Below are 19,387 nucleotides of genomic sequence, written 5' to 3'. Positions count from 1 at the left end.
GCGCATTATCGCCACCTGTTGAGCTACAGTGACAATGGTCACATCATTTCACATCAAGTCGACCGTCTGCCACCCATGGATCTATCATAATAAACCTTAAAACCTCTTACCACCCGCCAAAACCAAATGCATTCTCTCCTCTTTGCCATTGTCGTCATTTTTTATTTCCCTTATGTGTTTTTGTCACTTTTTTATGGCACTTTTGTTGCTTTGTTACTTTTTTGATGCATTTTTGTCCAATTTTTTGCTGGATTTTTGACATTTTTTTTTGCTGGATTTTTGCCATTTGTTGCTAACCTGGCTAACACCAGGCTGCTGTGTGCGCTCGAATTATTTCGAACTGCACAACAGCCTGGAGACCATGGCCCAATTTTCCGGTGGATTTGGGAACCAATCACAGAACGAGGAGAGACGCAAGACGATGACGCGCTATTCGAAAGCTTGTAGTTTATTTACGGATTTAAAAAAAAGTTTTTTTACGGATCCAACATGACAGCAGCAGACGCAATGCTATTGTTCGATCAAGCTTTAGACCTTGTTCTAAATAATTTAGCTCAAAAGTTTACAGCGGATACGTCATACGTCATCTCATACGATGATACGATTGGCTGTGGCCTCGTGCAGACGCATGATAGACTTTTTTCTTTTTTTTCGTATCGCCCAATAAACGAGTATGGACGATCGTAAACCACACCTCTCCTACGAGAAAATGAATTGGTGGTCCCCAGACTAAATATCACTTGTGATTTTAGTCTGGTGTTAGCCAGGCTAATTTGTTGCTGGATTTTTGTCACTTTTTGCTGGATTTTTGCCCTTTTTTATGCTGGATTTTTGCCATTTGTTGCTGGATTTTTTTCACTTTTTTGCTGGATTTTTGCCATTTTTGTCAATTTACATCCTCATTTTCTTCTCGTTTTTTGTCGCTATTTTGAAGAAGCTTTTAGATTTGGAGAATTTGGAGAACAAGAGAAAACATGTTCAGGTGGGAGTTAAGAGGTTAAATGAACCAAACTGGACCTAAAACAGCAAAAACGTTGCATAATCTTTGGACTAAACAGGTTTAAAGTAGGACTGAACCACGTCGAACCACTGTCACCTAAATAGCACACACTGTGTCCATCATCTTCATGTTTTAGATAAAGCTTTCACTTGTAGCTGCTCATAAGATCATGGAAGCATTCGTCTGAGGGTCTGAGCTTTCAAATGCACGTGAAATCAATGCTTTGAAAGACAAATACAGGGTGTCAAGTTTCATTTTTATGACTGGGTTTGACCTCTTAAACTGAACCGAGCACATTTTCTCCAGTTCGCCTTTACCCAAATCCAAAAGCTTCTTGAAAAAAAAAGTGTCAAAATAGCGACAAACATGAGCCGACAACAAAAACGATGACAAAAAAGAGCGACGAATATGCAACAAAAAAGCCACAAAAGAATATCAGAAAAGTGACAAAAATGTGGAACAAAAAAGCAACAAAAACACCACCCAAGAGCAACAGAAAAGTAACTAAAACGTGACGAAAAAAAGTGACGACATGCGATGAAAAGGTGACAAAAAGCCACAAAAGAGCGACAAAAGTGTAGCGGAAAAGGTATGAAAAATGACAACAAAAAAGCAATGAAAAGAAATGTAAAAAAAAAGATGGCAACAACGCAAGGAAAAAGATCAGTTTAGATCAGTTTTGTGGGTCTTAGCTTTCAAATGAGGCGTTACACTGGCTGTAAACGTTTAGATTTGGGTAAAGCTGAACTGGAGATAATGCACTTGGTTAAGGCGGGGGTTAAGAGGTTAATAGAATGATGCCTGCAGTATCGGGTTTAACATCAGTGAAGGAATTAAGAAACGTAGATCGGGAAACGTTGCATGTTTTCTTTTTTTATTACAACTTTTAAGTTTAAGTTTGTAATCCAGAATCCTGAATGGAGATGTTCATTAACCATTTCGACTGCCCATGAATTTAATGTCAATGTTTGTATTTTGCATTTTGGAGAGAAACATTGCTTTGGTTTTGCTCCTCTTAACTCCCGCCTGAACCGAGAGGATCTTTTTCCTCACGTCATCAGATTTTTTTTCCATTATTTTTTTGTTGGGTATTCAACTCATTTTTGTAACTTTTTTGTCATTTTTCCGTCCATTTTTAATCACATTTTTTTGGTAATTTTTGGTCAATTTTTCATAATTTTTTTGTCACATTTTTATTACATTCATTCTTTCGTCAATTTTTTTAACAGATTTTTGTCACATTTTGTCATATTTTTGTCATTTTTTTGATCATTTTGGTCACATTTTTGTCATTTTTTAAAACATTTTTTATCACTTTTTTTGTCGTTTTTTTGTCATTTTTTCGTCAATTTTTAATCGCATTTTTGTCACATTGTCGCCATTTTTTGTCAAATTTTTGGTCAATTTCTTGTGACATTTTTGCCACTTTTTCATCAATTTTTCATCAATTTTTTGTCACATTTCCATATTTTTTCTCGTCTCAGTTTTGTTTCTATTTTCACACCTCTTTTCCAGAAGCTTTTGGATTGGGGTAAAGCCAAACTGGAGAAAATGTGCTCGGTTCAGGTGGGAGTTAAGCGGTTAAATACCCCAAGTTTCAGCCCACTGAGCAATGTCCGGGAGATCTCGATTTACTTTCTCTGCCATTAGAGGGAGCTGTTGGGATGCAACAAACAAACAAAGTGCAGTCGGTCAGTCCAAAAGCTTCTGGAAAAAAGGTGTGAAAATAGCAACAAAACTGAGACGAAAACCATGATGGAAATGTGACAAAAAAGTGAGAAAACATTGACAAAAAAGTGGACAAAAAATTATGAAAAAGTGGCAAAAATGTCACAAAAGTTGACAAAAAAAAGACAAAAAATTGACAAAAATTTGATAAAAAATTTACAAAAAAATGACAAAAATGTGACAAAAATTTACAAAAATGAGTTGAATACCCAACAAAAAAATGATGGGAAAAAAAAATCTGATGACGTGAGGAAAAAGGCTTTAGACTTTTTAGACTTCTTCAGTTCTGTTTCTTATTATATTTTAGATAAATGAATGATTTGAATGTCTTTGTTTGGCGTTTGCCTGGTTTAAATCCAGTTTTTTTCCACATTTTAGTCACATTTGGGCTGACATTAGAGCCTTTTTAGATTGATTTTGCCCTTATGTACAGTATGATTGCACGGACAGTTCTGGAATCTCTCTTAACTCCCGCCTGAACCGAGAGGATCTTTTTCCTCACGTCATCTGATTTTTTTTCCATAATTTTTTTGTGGGTATTCAACTCATTTTTGTAACTTTTTGGTCAAATTTTGGTCAAATTTTGGTCATTTTTTTGTCACATTTTTGTCATTTTTTTAATCCAATTTTTGTCATTTTTTCGTCAATTTTTTATAAATTTTTTGTCATTTTCTTGTCAATTTTTAATACATTTTTTGTCATTTTTTTAATCAAATTTTTTGTACTTTTTTGTCACATTTTGTCATGTTTTTAAATCAAATTTTTGTCATTTTTTCGTCAAATTTTTATCACATTTTTGTCATTTTCTTGTCAATTTTTTATCAAATTTTTGTATTTTTTTGTCACATTTTTGTCACATTTTTGCCACTTTTTCATCAATGTTTTCGTCACTTTTTTGTCACATTTCCATCATTGTTTTCGTCTCAGTTTTGTTGCTATTTTCACAGCTTTTTCCCAGAAGCTTTTGGATTGGGGTAAAGCCAAACTGGAGAAAACGTGCTCGGTTCAGGCGGGAGTTAAGGGGTTAAACATCATTTAAATCAGCTCCGCCGTTTACTTTTTTTTAGACACAGCTGTAAACATCCTCCGGAAACACGACCACTGGCTCCACGTTTCTCGTATCAAAATATTTATTGTAAATTTAAACACATGAGGAATGTTCCGCTCAGTGAGTTTTGGATTTCAGCTCGAGCCTCCACTCGTCCCAGTCCAGCAGGTTTCTGTGCGTTTCCCATTCAGATCCGTCCAACACTGAAAACACAGGCAGGATTTGTACAAACACTGGTGTTCACAGTCAGATATGAGGTGATGTGTTTGTGCACTCACGTTTAATAAAAGACTCAAAGTGTTTGTCCAACAGCTCTCGGCTTTCGTCCACCAGATCCCAGTGCCCTGTGGAGGAAAAGGCTTTAAATCATTAGCACAAAAACAGCACGACCAGGACTAAAGCAGGACTAAAGCAGGACTAAAGCAGGGCTAAACCAGGACTAAAACAGGGCTAAACCAGGACTAAACCAGGGCTAAAACAGAACTAAAACAGGGCTAAACCAGGACTAAACCAGGACTAAACCAGAACTAAACCAGGACTAAACCAGGACTAAACCAGAACTAAACCAGAACTAAACCAGGGCTAAACCAGGACTAAACCAGGACTAAACCAGAACTAAACCAGGGCTAAACCTGGACTAAACCAGGACTAAACCAGGACTAAACCAGGACTAAACCAGAACTAAACCAGGGCTAAACCTGGACTAAACCAGGACTAAACCAGGACTAAACCAGGACTAAACCAGAACTAAACCAGGGCTAAACCTGGACTAAACCAGGAGTAAACCAGGGCTAAACCAGGGCTAAACCAGAACTAAACCAGGGCTAAACCTGGACTAAACCAGGACTAAACCAGGAGTAAACCAGGGCTAAACCAGGACTAAACCAGGACTAAACCAGAACTAAACCAGGGCTAAACCTGGACTAAACCAGGACTAAACCAGGACTAAACCAGGACTAAACCAGGACTAAACCAGAACTAAACCAGGGCTAAACCTGGACTAAACCAGGACTAAACCAGGACTAAACCAGGAGTAAACCAGGACTAAACCAGGACTAAACCAGGACTAAACCAGAACTAAACCAGGGCTAAACCTGGACTAAACCAGGAGTAAACCAGGGCTAAACCAGGGCTAAACCAGAACTAAACCAGGGCTAAACCTGGACTAAACCAGGACTAAACCAGGAGTAAACCAGGGCTAAACCAGGACTAAACCAGGACTAAACCAGAACTAAACCAGGGCTAAACCTGGACTAAACCAGGACTAAACCAGGACTAAACCAGGACTAAACCAGGACTAAAACAGGACTAAACCAGGACTAAACCAGGACTAAACCAGGACTAAACCAGGACTAAACCAGGACTAAACCAGGACTAAACCAGGACTAAACCAAGACTAAACCAGGACTAAACCAGGACTAAACCAGGACTAAACCAGGACTAAACCAGGACTAAACCTGGACTAAACCTGGACTAAACCAGGACTAAACCAGGACTAAACCAGGACTAAATCAGGACTAAACCAGGACTAAGATAAGATTATCCTTTATTGATCTCGCAATGGAGAAGTTACATTTGGCTCTCAAAAAGATCACTCAGGATGTGCAAAACAGACAGGAAATGTGCAAATAGTTAAATGGTGAAAAGAGGTATCTTATGTATAAGCAAAAATCTTAAGGGGCAGAAATATAAACAATAATAAAAATAAAACAGACTATAAAAGTAGAATATCAAGGCAGTGCGAAGTTTACAGTCCTAGAGTAAGTAGAGGTAAGTGCTGCGGGTACAGGGATTATTGCACATGTTTTTACAGTCGTGTTGTTCAGTCTGACAGCAGTGGGGATGAAGGACCTGCCACTGAAAGAGCTGCTCAGCTCCTCTACAGTCCCGTGCAGTGGGTGGGAGGTGTTGTCCATGATGGAGGTGAGCTTGGCTAATACCCTCCTGTCCCCCAGGGGGCAGCACAGGACGGAGCTGGCCCTCCTGACCAGCTTGTTCAGTCTGTTAAAGCGGGGCCGAAGCGTGACCGAAGCGGGGCCGAAGCGGGACAAAAGCGGGACCAAAGCGGGACCAAAGCGGGGCCAAAGCGGGACCGAAGCGGGGCCAAAGCGGGGCCAAAGCGGGACCAAAGCGGGACCAAAGCGGGGCCAAAGCGGGGCCAAAGCGGGGCCAAAGCGGGACCAAAGCGGGACCAAAGCGGGACCGAAGCGGGGCCAAAGCGGGGCCAAAGCGGGACCAAAGCGGGACCAAAGCGGGGCCAAAGCGGGGCCAAAGCGGGACCGAAGCGGGGCCAAAGCGGGGCCAAAGCGGGACAAAAGCGGGACAAAAGCGGGACCAAAGCGGGACCAAAGCGGAACCAAAGCGGGACCAAAGCGGGACAAAAGCGGGGCCAAAGCGGGACCGAAGCGGGACAAAAGCGGGGCCAAAGCGGGACCGAAGCGGGGCCAAAGCGGGGCCAAATCGGGGCCGAAGCGGGGCCAAAGCGGGGCCAAAGCGGGACCGAAGCGTGGCCGAAGCGTGGCCGAAGCGGGACCAAAGCGGGACCAAAGCGGGACCAAAGCGGGACCAAAGCGGGACCAAAGCGGGACCGAAGCGGGACCGAAGCGGGACCGAAGCGGGACCGAAGCGGGACCGAAGCGGGGCCGAAGCGGGGCCGAAGCGGGACCGAAGCGGGACCAAAGCGGGACCAAAGCGGGACCAAAGCGGGGCCAGAGCGGGACCAAAGCGGGGCCAGAGCGGGGCCAGAGCGGGACCAAAGCGGGACCAAAGCGGGGCCAAAGCGGGACCAAAGCAGGGCCAAAGCGGGACCAAAGCGGGACCAAAAGCGGGACCAAAAGCGGGACCAAAAGCGGGACCAAAAGCGGGACCAAAAGCGGGACCAAAAGCGGGACCAAAGCGGGACCAAAGCGGGACCAAAGCGGGACCAAAGCGGGACCAAAGCGGGACCAAAGCGGGACCAAACCAGGACTTGGAAAGCAATGACTGTAAGTTTAACATGTGTTTGGTTAACTTTACAAGTGTATGAAGAGATCGTTTTGTACCTATGTTCTATATCAGGAACTCGCCTAATCCCAGGTGTATGTTCAGCTGGGATAAGCTAACGATCTAATTAGCAGATGAACAGATGAACAGAAATGCTTATGGGCTGCATGCACAGTGTCCCCACGTGATTTCTTCCTGGATAATTAGATCGGCGCTGCACTTCCTGTACCCGATCTTTTACATTCATGATTAGCAGGGTCCCAAACAAATGAAGAGAGAGCTCAGGATGTGTTAGCTGTTAGCCTCTGTTAGCCTCAAGACAAAACATCCACAGAGTTTTCCTCCAGTCAAGTCGTTAGATCTCATGTAATGCTTTGAACCTGCTCCAGTCACAGTCACTTACGGTGTTGTCTGGAGGCGTGTCCGTCTGTCAGCAGCGCCCGGAGGCTCAGGGCGTGGCACATGGCCCGGAGTTCATCCCTCACTGTGGCCGAGTGCAGCAAACTCACGACCACACGACCTGCGCAAGAACCCAGAGGATGAAGAGGGTCAGGAGTTAAAGAAACATCTGAAAACCTGCAGAAATTGTGATTTTCATGAAGAAATAAACAGAGGTGAAGGACTATGACCACCTCGGTAAATAAGGCAAATTCTATAAGTCTATAAAATGACAAAATTTGATACAAAAATTGACGAAAAAATTAAAAAAATGTGACAAAAAAATTACAAAAATGTGAGAAAAAAATTGACGAAAAAATCACAAAAATGTGATAAAATGCTACAAAAAAAATACAAAAATGTGGTAAAAATCTGGAAAAAAAAAGACAAAAAAAAGACAAAAATGTGACAAAAAAATGACAAAAAATTGACTAAAAAAATTGACGAAATTTGACAAAAAATGACGAAAATTTGATAATGGCCGGCATGGTGGCGCAGCGGTTAGCGGTCACGCTGAGCCAGAAGGTCCCGGGTTTGATTCCAACCAGGACGCAGGCACATGTTCTCCCCGTGTCTGCGTAGGTTTCCTCTGGGTACTCCGGTTTCCCCTACCACTAAAAACATGTACAATAGATTCCCCTCTGGGGCCAGGACTCCCCTGAAAAAGAGATTCTTAATCTCAGTGGGATTATCCTGGTTAAAAAAAGGTCAATAAAAAAATTAAAAAAAGAAAATTGACGAAAAAATAACAAAAATTTGATCAAAATGTGACAAAATGTGACAAAAAAGTGGTAAAAATTTGACCAAAAAAATGACAAAAATGTGATATGAAAAATGACAAAATGTGACAAAAATGTGATAAAAAAGATGAAAAAATGACAAAAAAATGACAAAAATTTGATTAAAAAAATTGACGAAAAAATGTGACAAAATGTTGCAAAAAAACACAAAAATGTGGTAAAAATTTGACAAAAATGTCAAATTTGGTAAAAATGGACAAAAAAAGACAAAGAAATTACAAAAATGTGACAAAAATGTGATGAAAAAAAAGATGAAAAAATGACAAAAATGTGGAAAAAAATGACAAAAAATTGCTAAACAAAAATGTGACGAAAAAATGACCAAATTCAGACAATTTTACAGCGAAACCAAAATGGCCAAATCCTGCAGAAAAGGCTCAAAAAGGCGCCGGAATCTGCAGTTTTTGGGACCTGGCCCCGCCCTTTCAGAGGTTCCTCTCACCGTCCCGGACTCCGATGAGGTACTGTCGGTCCTCGGCTCCTCCCAGCGCTCGCCTCAGATCTTCTGGACTTTAGGAGAAACATAAAAGCGCATGAATGTTTGAGGTTTCAAAAAGAAATGCTTCAGTTTAAGGACATGGCTCCACCTGCGCACGAGCTCCTGCAGCTTCACTCCCAGCCGGATCGGGACCGTCCCACCGAACCCTGCGGGAAACAGGAGAGACGTTTATCAAAAGGTGATGATCTGCCTGTGGGTAAAAGAATGACTGTAGATCGAAGCCTTTCTCATGGTTTTTCATTATAGAGGTGTTTGTATATGTAACCATGGAGACAGTTCCATCAGCAGTGATAACCTGCCAGAAATCTCAAAAACAATTGATCCTGGAGCTTCAAAGGGGCCACCGAGAAGGAAAGTCAAGGCGCCGAGTCATTGAAAGGTCAAACACGTGCTATATGAAATACAGGTGTAGAGCTGGTAAAGACTTTGCCTGGGGCTCCTCCTGCTGGCAGCTGCAAGAATAACTTTACTTCAGCTCCGCCTGATAAACACACTTTGAGCCAAGTGACTTAGAACTAATATACAGGATTATTCTCCTTATCCTGCCCCGCCTACTTTTGCCTCTGTTTGCGCCGTATCTGCACTTCCAGTAGGCGGGGCAATGGGCGAGGAAAGCCCTTCTCTTTGGTCCTCATGGCGGCGAGCTGACACTGCAGTAATACCACCCCAGCGTTCCTATGTACAGTAGCGTTGAGTTACTTTTTTTAGAGTTTTTTTTTTTCAACAAATCGCTATGACCCATGTGGCAACACTGGGCTAAGTGCCATATTTATAACCACGATGGTTTTTGTACATCAGCACTAAAAAGTTGAAGCCTGTGATTGACAGGCTCTGGAGCTCTGTGGAGGCCAGTAGCCGGTATAAGATTATTATTATTATTAACCTCTTACCACCCGCCTAAACCAAATGCATTCTGTCCTTTTTGGCTGTTACATAGGCCTGTGTAACACCTCATTTGAAAGCTAAGACCCACAAAACTGATCTTTTTCCTCAAGTTGTTGCTGTGTCACCTTTTGTATGTTTTTTTTCTTCTTGTGTTTTGTTTTTCATTTTTATCACATTTTTTTGTTATTTTTTGTCACATTTTTGTTGAATTTTTGTAATTTTTTGTTTAATTTTTGTCACATTTTTTAAAATTATTTTTTTGTCGAATTTTTGTTGAATTTTTGTCACTTTTTGGTTGAATTTTTGTCACATTTTTGTCGTGTTTACATCCTTGTTTTCTTCTCATTTTTTGTGGCTGTTTTGGTGCTTTTTTCCCAAGAAGCTTTTTGATTAGGGTAAAGCCAAACTGGAGAAAACAGGATCCGTTCAGGTGGGAGTTAAGAGGTTAACAAAGCTCTGAAACTGTTCAAAAAGTTAAACCAAACAAGTCGATTTTGCTGGATCTTCCCACTTCAAGGCTAAATGCTAACGGCTAATAGCAGGCTAACGTTTCCCGGATTAGCCGTCGTGCTAACCGTCCGCTTTCTCTGCTGAACTCACATTAGTCTGATTAAAAAAAGTGGCAGGTCTCACAGTTAAAGACGGGCTCCCGGGCGTTGGCCTCCGGCGGCGTCAGAATCTCTCCGCTCGACAGGAAGCCTCGCCACACCACGTCGAGCCGCGCCTCGTTCAGCGTTTCCATGACGACGGCGCGCACGGCGTTGAGGTTGGAGACGAGGTGGAGGACGGTGAAGAGCGCGAACAGGACGAAGGTCAGACTGAGACGGAGAACATGTTATTGAGCTAGGACAGTGACGGAGCCTTAAGACTGATGAGGAGACTCACGGGGCGTTGTCGGTGACGACGGGGATGAGGAGGAGACTGACCACGAGCCCCGCCAGGTTCACCAGAGTCTCCTGCAGACAAGAGCGCCATAAAAAACACTCATGGAATGAACCAAGAAGGAGTTCCAGATAAAAGAACTTGTGTCACTTCATACTTTTTAAGCCCTTAACTCCCACCTGAACCGAGCACGTTTTCTCCAGTTTGGCTTTACCCAAATCCAAAAGCTTCTGGAAAAAAGCTGTGAAGATAGCAACAAAAACTGAGACAAAAACAATGATGGAAATGTGACAAAAAGTGAGATAAAATGACAAAAATGTGACAAAATGTGATAAAAATGTGACCAAAAAAAAGACAAAAATGTGACAAAAATGTGACAAAAAATGGCCAAAAAAATGACAAAAAATTGATTCAAAAATGTGACAAAAATGTGACAAAAAAATGACAAAAAATGACAAAAAAATAACAAAAAATGTGACAAAAATGTGACAAAAAATGACAAAAAAAGAGAAAAAATGTGACAAAAATGTGACAAAAAATGTGACAAAAAATGACAAAATAATGACAAAAAAAAGACAAAAATGACAAAAAATGTGACAAAAAATGACAAAAAATGACAAAAAAAAGACAAAAAATGTGACAAAAATGTGACAAAAAAATGACAAAAAATGTGACAAAAAATGACAAAATGTGACAAAAATGACAAAAATGTGACAAAAATGTGACAAAAATGTGACAAAAATGTGACAAAAAATGACAAAAAATGTGATAAAAAATATTTAAAAAATGTGACCAAAAAATGACAAAAAATTGAAGAAAAAATGACAAAAATGTGACAAAAATGTGATAAAAAATGACAAAAAAGTTACAAAAATGAGTTGAATACCCAACAAAAAATTATGGAAAAAAAATCTGATGACGGGAGGAAAAAGATCCTCTCGGTTCAGGCGGGGGTTAAGAGGTTAAAGTCTTTCACATGTAGCCGCTTTATGTGAGTGTGTTTATTTAATTATGCAGTGTTTATTTGTGATTACGTGTGCACGACTGTAACGTGTGTGTAAACTTGTTCCCATGCATCCTGGCCGGGACACTTTTGATCTCAATGAGTTTTTATCCTGGACAAATAAAGAAACAAAGAAGGGAATCACAGCCTCTGCAGTAAACGTTGGTGAAACTTCACTGACCTTTCCCAAAGCCCCGCCCCTTTCCCAAAAGCTAGCAAACTATGTCAAGAATTTGAGGCTACACATGTGTTAACAGGACAGAAGTGCGTGTTTGTGACTGTTTTTGTGCAATACCAGCGTGACCTCCTCCAGATCGAGGCTAAATGTGGAAACACTTCTTTATGGAGGTTAAAGCACCAGCCTCTGGAAAACCCCGGAGCTCCTGAAGCAACAGCACAGTCACGCGGACACTTCTCTTTTATCACGTTTGTTTGAGGGCATTTCCAGAAAAAAGGTTGTTTAAAGTCATTGTTTCTCCTGCTCGTCTCACTGTTTACAGTAAACAGGGTTTGCAGGCGGAGTTTTGCTTTGTGAACAACTAACAAAGTCCTTCAGTTTGAGTTCTGACCTCAGAAACAGGCCTGTGTGTTCTCTTAAAGCAACTCTTCAATAAAGTAAAAAAAAGGCCTTAAAGGGATGTGTCAGGATTTTTGACATAGGGCCTCATTTCCTAGTTATCCAGAGTGTTGCTGATTTCTGGAGAAATTTGTTTTGTAATTCACGCAGCGCTTATATTTGAAGAGCTTCGTGGTGCTAGGCTAGTGCAAGGCTAGTGCATGTCTATGGTATCAGCTAGCCTGCATTAAAAACAGTGTGACCCGCTCCACAGAGCACCTGAGGCAAATCACTTATAACACCAGACTAACCATATAAATGTCTGTGTCCATAGAATCATGTTTGGAATAAAACTGACCTTGCATCACATGAATTGTTGCATTTTGAGGGACTATTTTCTAGCAGATCACTCCGCCGCTGCGTAGCTTATACAACCACGAAGCTGATGCTGCTCAAATATAGGGTAATTTAACCCCTTAACTCCCACCTGAACCGAGCACATTTTCTCTAGTTTGGCTTTACCCCAGTCCAAAAGCTTCTGGAAAAAAGGTGAGAAAATAGAGACAGAACTGAGACGAAAACAAGGATGAAAATGTGAAAAAAGTGAGAAAAAATGGACGAAAAAGTGACAAAAATGTACAAAAAATGTACAAAAAAATGACAAAAATGAACATGACAGAAATTTGACAAAAAAGACGAAAAAGTGACAACAAATTTACAAAAATTTACAAAAGAATTACAAAAAAGTGAGAAAAATTTAACGAAAAATTTAGAAAAAATTGACAAAAAAGTGATAAGAATTTGACAAAAAAATCCCCAAAAATTGACGAAAAAATGACAAAAAAATGACAAAAATGTGACAAAAATGTGACAAAAAATGACAAAAATGTGACAAAAAATGACAAAAAAATGACAAAAATGTGACAAAAATACCCAACAAAAAATTGATGGAAAAAAATATCAGATGACATGAGGAAAAAGATCCTCTTTTTCAGGCGGGAGTTAAGACAAACAGGCCGCACTTCACCAGTTTCTATGGCAGGAGATCCGGAGAATGACGGTTGCTATGAGTTACGATGGGATGTTTTGTGGTTTTGTGGAGGGTCAGCTCTCCTGAAGTGAGTTCGTACCTGGCTCCCGTCTTTGGCGGAGATGTCGGCCATGTTGTCTCTCCGCGCCTGATGCACCGTCAGCGCGGCGCGGGTCGCTCCTCCGGCCACGCCCACAATCGACTGACCACAGGGGGCGGCAGAGAGTAATCAGAGACGCTTCTGTGTGGCTGAACATAATTAAGACGTCTTTTACCTTGAAGACTCCGGCCGTGCAGACGATCAGGAGGAAGAAGGCGGGGAAAAACGGCGCCATGATCTCCATAAACATGGCGACGTCGTTCAGCACATCAGCGAAAAGCCGCCACTTCTTCGCCTCAGAGTCCAGTTTGGTCCTGGAAGAAAAGCATCGGTCATGAGCGAGCAGACGCCATCACGACCTCCTGAACTCCTGAACTCCATCACGACCTCCTGAACTCCTAAACTCCATCACGACCTCCTGAACTCCTAAACTCCTGAACTCCTAAACGCCATCACGACCTCCTGAACTCCTGAACTCCATCACGACCTCCTGAACTCCTGAACTCCATCACGACCTCCTGAACTCCTAAACTCCTGAACTCCTAAACGCCATCACGACCTCCTGAACTCCATCACGACCTCCTGAACTCCTAAACTCCTGAACTCCTAAACGCCATCACGACCTCCTGAACTCCATCACGACCTCCTGAACTCCTAAACTCCTGAACTCCTAAACTCCTGAACTCCTAAACTCCATCACGACCTCCTGAACTCCTAAACTCCATCACGACCTCCTGAACTCCTAAACTCCTAAACTCCATCACGACCTCCTGAACTCCTAAACAACCTCACGACCTCCTGAACTCCTAAACGTCATCACGACCTCCTGAACTCCATCACGACCTCCTGAACTCCTAAACTCCTGAACTCCTAAACTCCTGAACTCCTAAACTCCATCACGACCTCCTGAACTCCTAAACTCCATCACGACCTCCTGAACTCCTAAACTCCTAAACTCCATCACGACCTCCTGAACTCCTAAACAACCTCACGACCTCCTGAACTCCTAAACGTCATCACGACCTCCTGAACTCCTAAACTCCTAAACTCCATCACAACCTCCTGAACTCCTAAACGTCATCACGACCTCCTGAACTCCTAAACTCCTAAACTCCATCACGACCTCCTAAACTCCTAAACTCCATCACGACCTCCTGAACTCCTAAACAACCTCAGGACCTCCTGAACTCCTAAACGTCATCACGACCTCCTGAACTCCTAAACAACCTCACGACCTCCTGAACTCCTAAACAACCTCACGACCTCCTGAACTCCTAAACTCCATCACAACCTCCTGAACTCCTAAACAACCTCACGACCTCCTGAACTCCTAAACTCCATCACGACCTCCTGAACTCTTAAACGCCATCACGACCTCCTGAACTCCTAAACGACCTCCTGAACTCCTAAACTCCATCACGACCTCCTAAACTCCTAAACACCATCACGACCTCCTGAACTCCTAAACTCCATCACGACCTCCTGAACTCCTAAACTCCATCACGACCTCCTGAACTCCTAAACTCCATCACGACCTCCTGAACTCCTAAACTCCATCACAACCTCCTGAACTCCTAAACTCCATCACGACCTCCTGAACTCCTAAACTCCTGAACTCCTAAACTCCATCACGACCTCCTGAACTCCTGAACTCCTGAACTCCATCACGACCTCCTGAACTCCTAAACGCCATCACGACCTCCTGAACTCCTAAACTCCATCACGACCTCCTGAACTCCTAAACTCGTAAACGCCATCACAACCTCCTGAACTCGTAAACGCCATCACGACCTCCTGAACTCCTAAACTCGTAAACGCCATCACGACCTCCTGAACTCCTAAACTCCATCACGACCTCCTAAACTCCTAAACTCCATCACGACCTCCTGAACTCCTGAACTCCATCACGACCTCCTGAACTCCTGAACTCCTGAACTCCATCACGACCTCCTGAACTCCTAAACGCCATCACGACCTCCTGAACTCCTAAACTCCATCACGACCTCCTGAACTCCTAAACTCCTAAACGCCATCACGACCTCCTGAACTCGTAAACGCCATCACGACCTCCTAAACTCCTAAACTCCATCACAACCTCCTCATGAAGGACAGGACTCACCCTTTGCGCCAGGCGAACAGGATCCTCCCCAACATCCCCGTCCCGTCTGTGGACACACGACATCATCTCGTTTACATATCGGCCATTTTGAATAATAAATGAGGCCCATGTGCCGTTCAGACGCGTGAACCTTCTTGTTTCGCTTAATAGATGGCATATAATTACTTATTCTTGTTTGCAAGAAAAAACGTGACTTTATTGATCTCACGCTGGAGAAAAGAGGACAAACTTCTTCACTCACAGCAAATATTTTCAGAAAGTCTCTTGGTATCGGTTAATATCGGATATCGGCAGATACTCGAGACCCCAGTATCGGTATCAGAAGCAAAAATAAACACAGATCGATGCTTTTACAAATCTGCAAGAGTGAATCTGGTTTGAAACTGGGAATAATCCACCTGGAAAGTCCTCCTTCTGAAATTCTGGGATCTGGGTTTTATTTTCAGGAAAGTTTGGCCTGGATTTAGGACAAAATCTTGGATTTTGGGTCTGTCCTACATCAGGGTTTCTACAGGCGGCAGTAAGTCAAATGTAATGCTTTTGAATACTATTTTAACCCCATAACTCCCACCTGAACCGAGCACATTTTCTCCAGTTTGGCTTTACCCCCAGTCCAAAAGCTTCTGGAAAAAAGCTGTGAAAATAGCAACAAAACTGAGACGAAAACAATGATGGAAATGTGACAAAAAAGTGAGAAAACATTGACAAAAAAGAGACGAAAAATTTATGAAAAAGTGGCAAAAATGTCACAAAAATGTCACAAGAAATTGACGAAAAAATTACAAAAATGTGACAAAAAAGTGACCAAAAAATGATGAAAAATTTGACAAAAAAATGACAAAAAAGTTACAAAAATGAGTTGAACACCCAACAAAAAAATGATGGAAAAAAAAATCTGATGACGTGAGGAAAAAGATCCTCTCGGTTCAGGCGGGAGTTAAGAGGTTAATGCCTAAATACTATATTTTTAATGCCACAAATGCAAAATCTCAGCATATTCCATTTCACAAGATGTTTAAACATTCATTCAAAGAGGGGAATGAGGGGAAATGTTCAAAACCAAAATGGGCACAACAGGAAACTTTTGAGCAAAAATGTGTCAAATTCATACGAAACTGGAGCTGAATTAGTCTTAGTCCATAATAGTTTTGTGCTTTTGACAAATGCTAAGGTTTTAGAAGTATGATCTTTTCTAAGGAATGCAGATTTAATGCCATTTTGAATCTGATTTAATGCTTTTTAATGCCTCCCGGTCCCGTTATCGGTGAGTGAAGCCGACCTCTGAGGATCCAGGTGACGGTGGCAGCAGCGACTGTGGCCTCTCTGTCCCCGACACCGACGCCCTTCAGAGACGCCTGAGTGGCCAGAGTCCCGGACAGAGAGCTGCAGAACGCCTGGACCGGAGAAAACACAGATTATAATTATTATTATTATTATTATTATTATAGCTTCAGTCTGACCTGAGCCGTGTCCCACAGCTGGTACTGGATGTAGTCTGAGCTCACGCTCTCGGGAAAACCCTGAGGCAGGAACACGCTCTGGAAAAACAAACAACCGCTCAGCAACGATACTTTTAACCTCTGAACTCCCACCTGAACATGTTTTCTCCAAATTATCCAAATCTAAAAGCTTCTTCAAAACAGAGGGAAAAAAACGAGAAGAAAATGAGGATGTAAATTGACAAAAAGTGACAATAATCCAGCAAAAAAATGACAAAAATCCAGCAAAAAAGTGACAAAAATCCAGCAAAAAAGTGACAAAAATCCAGCAAAAAAGTGACAAAAATCCAGCAAAAAAGTGACAATAATCCAGCAAAAAAGTCAAAAATCCAGCAAAAAAGTGACAAAAATCCAGCAAAAAAGTGGCACAAATCCAGCAAAAAAGTGACAAAAATCCAGCAAAAAAGTGACAAAAATCCAGCAAAAAAGTGACAAAAATCCAGCAAAAAAGTGACAAAAATCCAGCAAAAAAGTGACAAAAATCCAGCAAAAAAGTGACAAAAATCCAGCAAAAAAGTGACAAAAATCCAGCAAAAAAGTGACAATAATCCAGCAAAAAAGTGACAATAATCCAGCAAAAAAGTGACAATAATCCAGCAAAAAAGTGACAATAATCCAGCAAAAAAGTGACAATAATCCAGCAAAAAAGTGACAATAATCCAGCAAAAAAGTGACAAAAATCCAGCAAAAAAGTGACAATAATCCAGCAAAAAAGTGACAAAAATCCAGCAAAAAAGTGACAAAAATCCAGCAAAAAAGTGACAAAAATCTAGCAAAAAAGTGACAAAAATCCAGCAAAAAAGTGACAAAAATCCAGCAAAAAAGTGACAAAAATCCAGCAAAAAAGTGACAAAAATCCAGCAAAAAAGTGACAAAAATCCAGCAAAAAAGTGACAAACATCCAGCAAAAAAGTGACAAAAATCCAGCAAAAAAGTGACAAAAATCCAGCAAAAAAGTGACAAAAATCCAGCAAAAAAGTGACAAAAATCCAGCAAAAAAGTGACAAAAATCCAGCAAAAAAGTGACAAAAATCCAGCAAAAAAGTGGCAAAAATCCAGCAAAAAAGTGGCAAAAATCCAGCAAAAAAAGTGACAATAATCCAGCAAAAAAGTGACAATAATCCAGCAGAAAAGTGACAAAAATCCAGCAAAAAAGTGACAATAATCCAGCAAAAAAGTGACAAAAATCCAGCAAAAAAGTGACAATAATCCAGCAAAAAAGTGACAATAATCCAGCAAAAAAGTGACAATAATCCAGCAAAAAAGTGACAATAATCCAGCAAAAAAGTGACCAAAATTCAGTTGATCCGTATCTGTCTGGTCTTTGTGCCGGTGGAAGAGCTTGGTCGCTTCTAACTACACCCGTTTGGAGGAATATACTGGGAGAGGCCAAATGCTAACTACATTTTTGGTTGTTTTGCGTGACTGAGGGCACACACAAAGACATTTTCTCCAGTTCGGCTTTACCCAAATCTTAAAGCTTCTTGACAGGAGTTTACAGCATCTAGGCCAGAGTAACGCCTCATTTGAAAGCTCAGACCTACAAAACGTAAACTTTTTTGTCACGTTGTCGCCGGTGTTTTTGTCGCGTTATCGTTGTGTTTTTTGTTGTGCTTTGTCATTTTGTCATAACATTTTTGTCGCTCTTTCATGGCTTTTCTTGTTGATTTTGCTAATTGAAATTTCATCAGTCACTAGTCATGTTTTTAGGACATTTTGGAAGTGTTTTTGTCGTGTTTCCGTCACTTTTCATCACATTTTTGTCACCTTTTTGATGCTTTTTCATCGCTCTTAACCTCTTAACTCCCGCCTGAACCGAGAGGATCTTTTTCCTCACGTCATCAGATTTTTTTTTTCCATCATTTTTTTTGTTGGGTATTCAACTAATTTTTGTAACTTTTCCGTCATTTTTTTGTCATTTTTTGTCACATTTTTGTAATTTTTTGTCCATGTTTTGTATTTTTTTTTTCAAATTTGTATCACATTTTTGTCATTTTTTTTGTCATTTTTTCGTCATTTTTTAATCACATTTTGTCATTTTTTTGTCAAATTTTTATCACATTTTTGTCACTTTTTGTGTCATTTTTAATCAAATTTTTGTCACTTTTTTTGTCATTTTTAATCATATTTTTGTAATTTTTTCGTCAATTTTTTGTGACATTTTTTGTGACATTTTTTCCACTTTTTCAGCAATTTTTCGTCACTTTTTTGTCAATGTTTTCTCACTTTTTTGTCACTTTTCCATCATTGTTTTCGTCTCAGTTGTGTTGCTATTTTCACACCTTTTTTTCGAGAAGCTTTTGGACTGGGGTAAAGCCAAACTGGAGAAAATGTGCTCGGTTCAGGTGGGAGTTAAGGGGTTAAGTCGTGTTTTTGTCGCTTTTTTATTGTGTTTGTCGCTCTTTTGCTTCTAGATTTGGGTAAAGCCAAACGGGATAAAAGGTGCTCGGTTCAGGCGGGGGTTAAGAGGTTAAGAGGATAAACTGAAACAGTAATTATCGTGACATCTCTGGTCACTAAAGGTGAAAGGTCACGGTTACTTTGAAGAGGTGCCTGAGCCCGGAGCCCGTCGCTTCCCTCGGCCCGTCTCTCCGCCTCTGAATCAGTCCCTGGTCCGCGTCCTGGTCCGCGTCCTGGTCCAGGCTGTAGCTCCAGGACTCTCCGCTCAGGCCGTACCGCTCCGAGGCCACGGGAGCCCGGTGTGCGCCCCCCGCCATCACCGCTGCCCCGGACAGACCGAAACACCGGGAGAAAAGTGCAGATGTTTACGGTCTCAGAGCTCAGACGTGGACGTTTGGCGTGTTGTGGCGCTACTTCC

General features: G+C 41.5%; 1 protein-coding gene across 2 annotated transcripts; it reads right to left on the bottom strand.

The window, feature by feature from the left end:
* Positions 1 to 3,816: 3,816 nt before the first annotated feature.
* rusf1 (RUS family member 1) lies at positions 3,817 to 19,387 on the bottom strand. Of its 2 annotated transcripts, XM_079564512.1 has the most exons (13): positions 19,110 to 19,387; positions 16,531 to 16,608; positions 16,350 to 16,464; positions 15,071 to 15,116; positions 13,127 to 13,265; positions 12,952 to 13,053; positions 10,266 to 10,336; positions 10,014 to 10,198; positions 8,584 to 8,641; positions 8,439 to 8,506; positions 7,162 to 7,278; positions 4,055 to 4,120; positions 3,817 to 3,979 (listed from the first exon to the last, which is right to left on the bottom strand). In XM_079564512.1, exons 1-13 carry the CDS (start codon positions 19,284 to 19,286, stop codon positions 3,894 to 3,896), a joined length of 1,308 nt encoding a protein of 435 aa, XP_079420638.1. In that variant the 5' UTR covers positions 19,287 to 19,387; the 3' UTR covers positions 3,817 to 3,893. The 2 variants fall into 2 exon arrangements, 1 of the variants encoding a protein (XP_079420638.1); XR_013793286.1 differs by lacking the exon at positions 3,817 to 3,979 and having other exon boundaries at positions 8,439 to 8,501.

The sequence above is a fragment of the Gobius niger genome (assembly GCF_951799975.1).
Source record: "Gobius niger genome assembly, chromosome: 10".
NCBI classification, from domain to species: Eukaryota; Metazoa; Chordata; class Actinopteri; order Gobiiformes; family Gobiidae; genus Gobius; species Gobius niger.
Note: the sequence above shows the minus strand (reverse complement) of the source record. Positions and strands in the feature narration are given on the sequence as shown.

Bases quoted from the DNA above. Each gene is read 5' to 3' on its own strand.
- rusf1 (XM_079564512.1), bottom strand. From the start codon at position 19,286: ATGGCGGGGGGCGCACACCGGGCTCCCGTGGCCTCGGAGCGGTACGGC. The intron at 15,117-16,349 runs GTCGGCTTCACT...GTGTGTCCACAG, and splicing joins CGTCACCTGGATCCTCAGAG to ACGGGACGGGGATGTTGGGG. The intron at 3,980-4,054 runs GTGAGTGCACAA...CTGTGTTTTCAG, and splicing joins CTTTGAGTCTTTTATTAAAC to TGTTGGACGGATCTGAATGG.